This window comes from Suncus etruscus, chromosome 15 (assembly GCF_024139225.1).
Source record: "Suncus etruscus isolate mSunEtr1 chromosome 15, mSunEtr1.pri.cur, whole genome shotgun sequence".
NCBI classification, from domain to species: Eukaryota; Metazoa; Chordata; class Mammalia; order Eulipotyphla; family Soricidae; genus Suncus; species Suncus etruscus.
The window spans coordinates 87,331,356-87,342,856 of NC_064862.1; the positions used below are offsets into that span (position 1 = coordinate 87,331,356).

The window sequence follows — 11,501 nt, forward strand, 5'->3', positions numbered from 1 at the left end:
CCCGGACAGCCAAGCCCCGCCGAGGCCGTCGCGCGCGGCCGGGCCTCCCCTGCCCCGACCCGGCCCGGGGGTCCCGGCCCCGGCCCCGATCCCGGGCGGGCGCCATGCGGGGAGGCCCGGGCGACGCGGAGCGCAGGCAGCGCTGGGGCCGCCTGTTCGAGGAGCTGGACAGCAACAAGGACGGCCGCGTGGACGTGCACGAGCTGCGCCGGGGGCTGGCCCGGCTGGGCGCGGGCGACCCGGACCGCGGGGCCCAACAGGTACCCCGCCCCGGCCCCCCGACAGGCACCCCGGGACCCCGTCCACCTGCCGGTTCCTCGTTTGAGCCCCAGGCACCCCAGCAGACACCCGGGCCCCTGTCCACTGCCGGCTCCCCTTAAAGCTCCAGCCCCCGACCCCCCAGGCACCCCAACGAACACCCCTGGACCCCCCTATCCACCTGCCAGCTCCTCCTAAGAGCCCCAGGCACCCCGACAGACACCCCCGGGTCGCCCAGGCACCCAGTCGTCTACCTGACAACTCCTCCTCAGAGCCCCAGCCCCCCCAGGCACCCCGACAGACACCCCCCGGAGCGCCCTGTCCACCTGCCAGCTTCTCCTTACAGCCCCAGCCCCCCCCCAGGCACCCCAACAGACACCCCTGGACCCTCCTGTCCACCTGACAGCTCCTCCTAAGAGCCCCAGGCACCCCGTCGTCCACCTGACGACTTCTCCATAGAGCCCCAGGCACCCCGAAAGACATCCCCAGACCCCCCCTGTCCACCTGCCGGCTCCTTCGGTAACCCGAACCCCTCAATGGAACGTCCAGTCCCAGAGCCTGCTGCCAGCCAGCCTGGATCGCCGGCTCACTCTCTCCCTTTCAGCCTCTGGCCCCTTTGCACCCTCACCCCCTCCAGCCCAGTCTGGGCCCAAAAAGCGGCCTTGCAAAAGCCCTATTCTGCAATTCGCCTGCCAACACAGCCTGGCCTGCCTGCCCCCCCCCTCGGGCATGGGATGCCCGCCAGGACACCCAGCCAGCCAGCCGGGGCCACTGGCTCCAGCTGGACACACCTCGAGTTGGACTCCGCTCAGCTCCGGACCCACACTTGCTGCCCCCCCTGCTCCCGCAGACCCTTTATAACACACACACACACACACACACACACACACACACACACACACACCAGTGTTACAAGTAGTGTGGGGAGCTGTCCAGTCTAAAATGACCCACATCTAGTGATGCGAATCACCCCTCTCCCTGGTGGTTTTTCATCTCCCACTTCCCACATGGGAAAACTGAGGCTGCTAGAGCTGGCTCCCTTCTGCTGTCAGGGGGACAGATTTGGATCAGGACCCAAAGATAGCCTAGCGACGAAGGTACTGAACTTTCAGGTGCCATCCCAGCATCCCCTAAGGGTTCCCTGATTCCTGCTAGGAAGATCCCTGAGCACAAAGCCAGGAGTCAGTTCTGAGCACTGCCAGGTGTGGCTCTAAAACTAAAAATAGAGAGAGATGGGGCGCGGAGAGATAGCACAGCGGCGTTTGCCTTGCAAGCAGCTGATCCAGGACCAAAGGTGGTTGGTTCGAATCCCGGTGTCCCATATGGTCCCCTGTGCCTGCCAGGAGCTATTTCTGAGCAGACAGCCAGGAGTAACCCCTGAGCACTGCCGGGTGTGGCCCAAAAACCAAAAAAAAAAAAAAAATAGAGAGAGATGAGGAGGAATGGGAGAGATAGTCCAGAAGGAAAGGCATTTATTTGCCTTGCATGTGGCTAAGCCAAATTCTGGTCTGTGCACCCTATAGGACTCCCCAAACCCTGCCAGGGATGCTCCATGAGCAGAGAGAAAGGAGTAAGTCCTCACTTGGCTTTGTTGGACAGAGGCTGAAAAACAGAATGAGAGAGGGGCTAGAGCAGTGGCACAAGGAGTAGGGCGGTACTGCTGACCCAGGACGGACCACAGTTCAATCCCCCAGCGTCCCATATGGTCTCCCAAGCCAGAAGCGATTTCTGAGCGCATAGCCAGGAGTAACTTCCAAGCATCACCTGGTGTGGCCCAAAAATTAAAAAAAAAATCTGTGTGTGTGTGTGTGTGTGTAAGAGAGAGAGAGAGAGAGAGAGAGAGAGAGAGAGAGAGAGAGAGAGAGAGAGAGAGAGAGAGAGAGAGAGAGAGAGAACACAAGAGAGTTAGGGGCTAAGAATGCTCCATCCCAGTGTTGAGCACTGGTGTTGCAAGTGGGAGGTCCTGGGTTGGATCCCCCATTCTGCTGAGAGAAAAGGCGATCCTGGGTGTCTTGAGGTCTTTCCTCAGTCTCTACCCTCCAGGCTCTGGGGTCCTGGGCAGAATAGAGTTGGCCCTTCGTTCCCCCCCCCCAGTCCCTGACACCCCCATCACGATTGTTCCCGTCTGTCCCTCCACAGGGCATCTCAGCTGAGGGCAGTGCGGCCGAGGTGGGGCTGGACCTGGAGGAGTTTATCCACTACCTGCAGGAACGTGAGCAACGCCTGCTTCTCCTCTTTCACAGCCTGGATCGCAACCAGGATGGTAAAGCCTGGGGGGACCTGCGGGGGGGGGCTTTCTGGGCTGCTCCCCGCCACCCCCATTGCACCCCCAGTGGCACTGCAAATGGCAGTCGGAGGAGGAGGAGGGCACGGCCGCTTCTCTCTGGTGAATCACAAGCTATTTCGGGAACCCTCTTCACCCCCACCTGGCTGGTTGGAGGCCCAAGGAACCCAGACTACTTCCCTCTTCCTTCCACGGTGGAACCCTAATTTTTGTGCTCCCCGCATTGCTCTTTCATTCCCATCCTTTGTCCATCATGTCACCTATGTCCCCACAATCACCTCTATTTCTGTTTCTCTTCCTTCCTTACTTCCTTCCTTCCTACCTTCCTTCCTTCCTTCCTTCCTTCCTTCCTTCCTTCTTTCTTTCTTTCTTTCTTTGTTTTTTTTTTTTTTTTGGTTTTGGGGACACACTCGGCGGAGCTCAGAGGTTACTCCTGGCTCTGTGCTCAGAAATTACTCCTGGGAAGCTCAGGGAACTCTGTGGGGTACCAGGAATCAGACCCAGGTCAGCTGGGTGCAAGGCAAATTCCCTACCCACTGTGCTATTGCTCCAACCCCTATTTTTGTTTCTTTATGCTTGGGGCCACATCCAGTAGTGCTCAGGGGTGACTCCTGGCTCTGAGCTCAGGGATTTCTCCTGGTGGGACTTGGGGGGACCCTTGGTGGTGAGGAGATAACTGAGGCAACTACATGCAAAGCCAATGCCTTCTCAAGCTGCTCTATCATTCTGGCCCTCGTTCATTCTTTTTTGGGTTTCTTGTTTTTTGTTTTGTTTGGGGGCCACTACCAGCAATGCTTAGAGCTTTCTCCTGGATCTGCACTCAGGAAACACTCCTGGCAGTGTTCGGAGGAATCTATGGAATACTGGGTATCAAATGAACCCAGGTCAGCTGTGAACAAAGCAAATGCACACCCACTGTACTATGGCTCTGTACACCACCCTTATTTATTCTTTCAGGGAGTAGAATGGTCCCACATCTGCCTCTGAGCCCAGAGTACGGCAGGCTTCCCCCATCTCTGTACAACTCACCCCAGGTCTCTCAATCTGCACAACTCTTTCTATCACTGTTCCTCTTACCAAGGGTCCCCCCCCCCACCTGGTCCCCTCTGCAGGTCACATTGATGTCTCCGAGATCCAGCAGAGCTTCAAGGCACTGGGCATTTCCATCACATTGGAGCAGGCTGAGAAAATTTTACACAGGTAAGTTCTGAAGGGGAAGAATCAGGGGTCATTTCCAGAATCCCTAGTGGTCCTCATCCCCCCCCCACTCCAACCTCTAGATCTCTTGGGAGGTCTCTGAGATCCTGACCCAGTTCAGTTGTGTGGTTGCAACTGAGAACCCCCGTGTACCTTCACTTGAACCCCCGTGTGCCTCAGTTTCCCCCCACTGTAAAAGGGAGGTGCTCTCAGGCCCAGAGCAAAGTATGGAGGTTAAGGCCCCGACTCTGCATGCAGCCAATCCCCAGAATGATTTAGGGTCTCCCAGTACCATCAGGGACCGCTCTGGAGCACAGAGACAGGACTAAATCCTGAACACCACCAGGGGGCGCCCTTGAGCACAGAGTCAGAACTATCACCCAAGCCCCATAAGGGGGCGCTCTTAAATATAGCTTGGACTAGCGCCCAAACCCACCAGGGGGCGCTCTTAGGCATAGCCTGGACTAGCAGCCAAATCTCACCAGGGGGCGCTCTTGGGCGCTATGGACTAGTGCAAAACCCCACCAGGAGGCACTCTTAAGTATAGCCTGTACTAGCACCCAAACCTCACCAGGGGGCGCTCTTGAGTATAGTCAGGACTAGTGTCCAAACCCCACTAGGGGGCGCTCTTTAGTATAGTCTGGACTAGCGTCCAGGTGGCACCAGGGGCGCTCTTGAGCATAGCCTGGACTAGCAGCCAAACCTCACCAGGGGGCGCACTTGAGTATAGCCTGGACTAGCGCCCAAACCTCACCAGGGGGCGCTCTTGAGTATAGTCAGGACTAGTGTCCAAACCCCACCAGGGGGCGCTCTTTAGTATAGTCTGGACTAGAGCCCAGGTGGCACCAGGGGCGCTCTTGAGCATAGCCTGGACTAGCAGCCAAACCTCACCAGGGGGCGCACTTGAGTATAGCCTGGACTAGCGCCCAAACCTCACTAGGGGGCGCTCTTGAGCATAGCCTGGACTAGCAGCCAAACCTCACCAGGGGGCGCTCTTGAGTATAGTCAGGACTAGTGCCCAAACCCCACCAGGGGGCACTCTTGAGTATAGTCTGGACTAGCGCCCAGGTGGCACCAGGGGCGCTCTTGAGCATAGACCCAGTTCTAGCACCCAGGCACCAGTGAGTGGGGGCAATCCCCCAAAATCAAGGGAGGCATTCTCTCTACCTTCTTGGAACCCAGCGGAGCCTCGCTCCCACCCAGGCCCTGCCAAGGGCCCTGACTCTGCCCCCCTGCGCCCTCCCCGCAGCATGGACCGCGACGGGACGATGACCATCGATTGGCAGGAGTGGAGGGACCACTTCCTGCTGCACTCCTTGGAGAACGTGGAGGACGTGCTCTACTTCTGGAAGCATTCCACGGTGAGGTGGGGGTGCGCTGGACTGGGCAGGGGTGCCCCGCTCCTCGCCTCCCCCTCCACAGCTTCCTATCCCCGCTCTCCACTGGCAGGTGCTCGACATCGGCGAGTGCCTGACCGTCCCCGATGAGTTTTCGGAGCAGGAGAAGATGACGGGCATGTGGTGGAAGCAGCTGGTGGCGGGGGCGGTGGCAGGTGCAGTGTCCCGGACGGGCACCGCCCCGCTGGACAGGCTCAAGGTCTTTATGCAGGTGAAGGTTCCGGAGAGACCCGGCCCCCCCAGGAATCCCTTCCCTCAAAAAACTAACAAGCCAATAAAAATAATCTGGGGCCAGAGCAATAGTAGAGCGGGGAGGGCACTTGCCTTGCAAGTTTGATCCCCGGCACCACATAGGGTCCCCCCAAAAAACCCTCTAGGAGTGATCAATGAGCACAGACCCAAAAGTTACCCCTGCGCATTGATGGATGCGGACCAAAGCACAAAAACAAAGGGCTAGAGCAATAGCCCAGTGGGGAAGGGGTTTGCCTTGCAGAGGTCAAGCCAGGTTCAATCTTTGGCATCCTGTATGGCCCCCCTCAAGCACCACCAGGAGTTATTTCTGAGCACAGAGCCAGCAGTAACCCCTGAGTGCCGCTGGCTGTGGCCCCCAATCCCAAAACAAAGAAACAAAAATGCTTTGCATCCCTACCCAGGTTCACGCTTCCAAAACCAACAAGCTCAACATTGTGGGGGGCCTCCGCAGCATGATCCAGGAGGGGGGTGTGCGCGCCCTCTGGCGCGGAAATGGCATCAATGTCCTCAAGATCGCCCCGGAGTCCGCCATCAAGTTCATGGCCTACGAGCAGGTAAGAAATAAGCCAATGGGGCTGGAGTGATAGCATAGTTGTAGGGCATTTGCCTTGCATGCAGCCAACCCAGAACAGACCGTGGTTCGAATCCAGGCATCCCATATGGCCCCCGAGCCAGCCAGGAACGATTTATTTCTGAGCGTAGAGCCAGGAGTAACCCCTGAGCACCGCAGAGTATGACGCAAAAAAAGAAGAAGAAGAAGAAGAAGAAGAAGAAGAAGAAGAAGAAGAAGAAGAAGAAGAAGAAGAAGAAGAAGAAGAAGAAGAAGAAGAAGAAAAGAGAAAGAAATAAGAGGGCTCAGAGAGACAGCACAGTGGTAAGGCATTTGCCTTAACATGTGACTGCCTCAGGACAGACACGGGTTTGATCCCCAGCATCCCATATGGTCCCCTGAGCCTGCCAGGAGCAATTTCTGAATACAGAGCTAGGACCCAAAAAAGAAAAGAAAAGAAATAAGCCAGAAGCAGGTGCGGGAGGCGTGGCCTGATGTGGCCACACCCCATAGGAAGGGCTAAGGGCCACCCCACACGTGTCTCCGCCCCCCTCAGATCAAGCGGGCCATCCGCGGGCAGCAGGAGACGCTCCGAGTCCAGGAGCGCTTCGTGGCGGGTTCGCTGGCCGGTGCCACGGCCCAAACCATCATCTACCCCATGGAGGTGAGACTGGGAGCCAGCTGGGGGCCCCCTGCGTGATGGGGTCCCCGGGGTGGATGGCCCATTTATTCCACAGCTGTTCCCAATGCTGCCCATTTGGGGGGCTGGCAAGGGGCAAGCCCTCTCCCATACATCAGCAGAATCCCATCACCGCCTCGGGGTGCAGCTCACAGCAAATCTGCAACTTCAGGGGCCTAGAATAATAGATAGGGCCACAGGGAGGGCGTTTGCCTTGCATGTGGCCCACCTGAGTTCGATCCCCAGCATCCCATATGGTCCTCTCCGAGCCTTCCAGTAGTAACCCCTGAACACAGCCCGTGTGGCCCCAAAACAAAAGCAAACTGCACCTCCAAACCTGGCTCTTTGTTCTTGGGCTTTCGCCTGCCCCGCCTGTCCCAGGCCCTGTGTTCTCAAAGGTGATTGTGCAGGGTTTATTTTAAAAGGGGGTTCTCGGGCTCTCATGCAGGTGCTGAAGACGCGGCTGACCCTCCGCCGATCGGGCCAGTACAAAGGTTTGCTGGACTGTGCACAGCGGATCTTGGAGCGCGAGGGGCCTCACGCCTTCTACCGCGGCTACCTGCCCAACATGCTGGGCATCGTGCCCTACGCGGGCATCGACCTGGCTGTCTATGAGGTCTGTGGCGGGCCTGCGCCTTCTCCCTCCCTCCCCTCCGGGCTCTGTGTCTGAAAGGCTTCCATCATTGACATTGTGTATCAGGGAAGACATCACAGAGGGGGAAGAGAAGAGAGGCATCCCGGATTTTTGAATTCCTGGGGAAGCACATGAAAGGAGCACTGGAAAGAGAGTCCAGCGGGGAGGGTGCTGGCCTCAAAGTGGCCAACCTGCGTTCTATTCCCACAAGCGACCGATAAGGTTCTCTGAGCACTGCCAGGTGTAAACCCTGGATACAGCGCCAGGAGTAACCCTAAACATCACTAGGTGTGACCCAGAAAAAATACTAAAAAAAATGCAAGAGGGAGGATCTGTAGACATTGGGGGAACCCCTACAGTGAACAGGAATGTCAATCAATCCACAAATGGGGCCCGGAGAGATAGCACAGTGGCGTTTGCCTTGCAAGCAGCCAATCCAGGACCAAAGGTGGTTGGTTCGAATCCCGGTGTCCCATATGGTCCCCCGTGCCTGCCAGGAGCTATTTCTGAGCAGACAGCCAGGAGTAATCCCTGAGCACCGCCGGGTGTGGCCCAAAAACCAAAAAAAAAAAAAAAAATCAATCCACAAATAAGATGGTTTGCGGGGGGTGAGATGGCACAGTGGTAAGGAGTTTGCCTTGCATGCGGCTGACCCAGGAAGAACCCGGGTTTGCTCCCCGGCATCCCCTATGGCCCCTGAGCCTGCCAGGAGTGATTTCTGAGTGCAGAACCAAGAGGAACCCCTGAGTGCTGCCAGGTGGGGTCTCCCCCCCCAAAAAAAAACCAGGACTTAGAACAAGTGATACTTTGTTTTTGGGAATTATCCACACCCCTGGCTTTGTGTTCAGGTCTCACTCCTGGCCGGCTTGGGACCCTGTGAAATGCCAGGGATCGAGCCCAGGTGGGCTGCATCCAAGGCGAGCGCCCATCCCGCTGTGCCACGGCTCCAGCAGCTCCCCCTTTCTTTCTCCCTGCTGCTCCCCAGACCCTGAAGAACCGGTGGCTTCAGCAGTACAGCCACGAGTCTGCCAACCCGGGCATCCTGGTCCTGCTGGCCTGCGGCACCATCTCCAGTACGTGTGGCCAGATCGCCAGCTACCCGCTAGCCCTGGTCCGGACCCGCATGCAGGCGCAAGGTGAGCTGGGCAGAGTGGAGGATGCTGAGAAGGTAAAGGGCTGGGGACCATCCCCCCAGATGCACCACTTCAGGGTTGGGGGCGCAGCCTCTCTGTCACCAGGGTGACTTTCCGTCAGTTGAGCCACGGCTGAGGTCTGCAACCAGGCAGCTTTCCAGACTGGCAACTTGAACCTTTTGGGGGGGTCTTGTGTGGGAAAGAGACCAGGAACCCCAGGAGAATGTGGATGTTACTATTTTGTTGTTATTGCTTTATTTGGGGTCACACCCAGTAGTGTTCAAGTCTGACTCCTGGTTCTGAGCCACAGGATCATTCCTGGAGGGGCTCGGGGGACCCTATGGGGTGCCTGGAGTTAGCTGCATGCAGGGCCAGCCAAGCCCCCTGCTCTCCGGACTACCTCTCTGGCCGTGTCTTTTATCAATTTTCTTTCTTTTTTTTTTGGTTTTTCGGGCCACACCCGTTAGATGCTCAGGGGTTACTCCTGGCTACACGCTCAGAAATTGCCCCTGGCTTGGGGGGACCATATGGGACACCGGGGGATCGAACCGTGGTCCTTTCCTTGGCTAGCGCTTGTAAGGCAGACACCTTACCTCTAGCGCCACCTCGCCGGCCCCTTTATCAATTTTCTTTTTCATTTTCCTCCCTCTATCCATCCTCCCTAAATCTTATTGGAGAACTCTCCAGAAACCTTTGTGTTTGTGTTTGGCAAGGTTTGTGGGTGTGAGGAGGGTAGGAGATATGGGGGATTGTCAATAAGCTGAAGGCTTCGTTCCTTTTCAAGTTGGAAGGGTGGCAAGTTGCAGAATAAATGCAGGTTCTGATCCCCCCATTGCAGGACCAGTTGTAGTTTTTGGAGGGGTTGGAGATAGGCACAGGGCTCTGTGCTCAGGAATCACGCCTGGCAGGCTCCGGAACTCAATGGATGCTGGGGATAGAACCCGGGGTGGCTGCATGCAAGGCATATATGTGACCTCCCCACTGTGCTATGGCTCTGGCACCAAGAAACACTTTTTTTTTTTTTGGTTTTTGGGTCACACCCAGCAGTGCTCAGGGGTCAGTCCTGGCTCTGTGCTCAGTAATTACTCCTAGTAGGGTCAGGTACCATATGGGATGCTGGGGATCGAACCCGGGTCAGCCACGTTCAAGGCCAGCGCCCTATCCTTCCAGCCCAAGAAGGACGAGTTTTATAGGATGGTGTGAATGGGGGAGGCCCCAAAAGAGGCCCCCCACTCCCAAGCATGGTGTTAGAGGGGCGAGCCAGGAGGAGCTGTAAGTTTCAATGAAAGGACAGTCACACAAATGCGCAGGCCCAGGCCCAGGCATGCTCACGCATGCGCGCCTGCGCCTTCCAGCAACTGGCATTGCCACTGGCAGAAGGGCCAGCAGCCAAGTTCAGAGCCATAAAAAGTGACAGATGAGATCCAAAGCGATATGCCCAGCGGGGAGGGCGCTGGCCTGGCACACAGCTGACCCAGGTTTAAGCTCAGGCATCCCTGATGGTTCCCTGAGCCCTGCCAGGAGTGATCCCTGAGCACAGACAGAGCCAGGAGTCAGCCCTGAGCACCCCCAGGGTGTGGCCCCAAAAATAAACAAAACAAAATAAAACAAAAAAGTGACTCATCTGGTCCCAAGCGACCGCGTGGAGGGCATTTGCCTTGCATGAGGCAGACCCAGGTTCAATCCCTGGCATCCCAGAGGGTCCCCCAGCACCACAAGGAGTGGCCCCCCAGAAAATCAACACACACAAAAAAAACATGAGTGATAAACAGCTCGCTCCTTCCTGCTGTCGAGGACCCTCTGGGCGAGCCTTGGGGTGAACAGGGGTGAGACTTGCTGGTAGCCTGACCTGACCTGACCTCCCCTCACTGTACCCCCCTCCAGCTTCCATCGAGGGCGCCCCCCAGTTCTCCATGCTGGGTCTGCTGCGGCACATTTTGGCGCAGGAGGGCGTGCGGGGCCTCTACCGGGGCATCGCCCCCAACTTCATGAAGGTCATCCCCGCCGTGAGCATCTCCTACGTGGTCTATGAGAACATGAAGCAGGCACTGGGGGTCACATCCAGGTGAGGGACCCCGAGCCTCTCCCTCGCCACCCGCCCCAGCCACCACTGAAGACTGCCTGCCGGGCCAGGGGGAGCCGGGGCTCCCACCTCTCTGCACAGACACAGGCACACACACTCACACTCAGCCGCAGGATCCCCACACGCCAGCGACGGGCACCTGCGCCTCCACATTCCAGCCCCCGGATCTCTCATTGTCCCACCCTGCCCAGAGGAATCCTGGATGGCCAGAGTCTTAACACCTGATCCTGATCCTCCTCCGGGATCCGGAGGCCCTCGCCGCAGGAGCACAGCGCCTCACAGCCAAGCATCCAGCCTCCACCGTCCCCCTGCGCCCCACCCACAACCCAGATCTGGTGTCCTCGCTCAGCACTGGATCCCAGATTCCGACGCACTGGTGGATCCCAGAGTCAGATTCCCCCACACTCCCAGCCACTGGATCTCCATGCTCAGCCACTGGATTTTGGATACTCAAGAGACCTCAGTCACCGGATCCGGTCAATGCAATGTCTAGATCCAGGGATGTCCCTTCCCCATGGCACTGGATCCCCAGGTCCCCCTCACCTCGACCACTGGATCCCCAGATTCCTTGATCTTAAGCCTGCTTCCAGAGCCTTCTGCTGCATTACCAGATCCCTACATTTCAATCATCTTTCAGTCTGCCAGATCCCAGATGCACTGATCAAGTGGATTTCAGATTCACTGGATCCCAGGTCCCTGTGTCCCGGTCTGCTGGGTCCTACATTCTCAGTCCACTGGATCCCAGATCTCAGGTCCCAAGGTCACCACTGAGAGTCCAGCAATGAGCTCACGGGTCCTGGTGACTCTCTGGCACTGGTTCTGATTTGTCACCCCGGGGAATCCGATCAAGACAGCTTTGCACATCACGCACCCCCTCACACACCCCCGGACACCCACCTCTGGGTTCCACAGGGCTTGCAGGAAAGCCAGATTCTGGCACCTCGTCCTCCAGAAATTCCAAGGGCAAATCCCACATCTCTCCCAGTTGATTCCCCCCTGCCTCTGGACTCTGTGGAAGTAGACCCCCACAATTT

General features: G+C 57.5%; 1 protein-coding gene across 2 annotated transcripts; it reads left to right on the forward strand.

Moving 5' to 3' along the window:
* LOC126031147 (calcium-binding mitochondrial carrier protein SCaMC-3) lies at window positions 1–11,136 on the forward strand. 2 transcript variants are annotated; one of them, XM_049789433.1, is made up of 11 exons: window positions 1–260; window positions 2,398–2,521; window positions 3,655–3,742; window positions 4,989–5,100; window positions 5,189–5,347; window positions 5,790–5,942; window positions 6,495–6,602; window positions 7,066–7,233; window positions 8,237–8,387; window positions 10,269–10,449; window positions 10,732–11,136. In XM_049789433.1, exons 1-11 carry the CDS (start codon window positions 105–107, stop codon window positions 10,958–10,960), a joined length of 1,629 nt encoding a protein of 542 aa, XP_049645390.1. In that variant the 5' UTR covers window positions 1–104; the 3' UTR covers window positions 10,961–11,136. The 2 variants fall into 2 exon arrangements, with proteins under 2 accessions (XP_049645390.1, XP_049645391.1); XM_049789434.1 differs by lacking the exon at window positions 10,732–11,136 and having other exon boundaries at window positions 10,269–10,492.
* The last annotated feature ends 365 nt before the right edge of the window (window positions 11,137–11,501 follow it).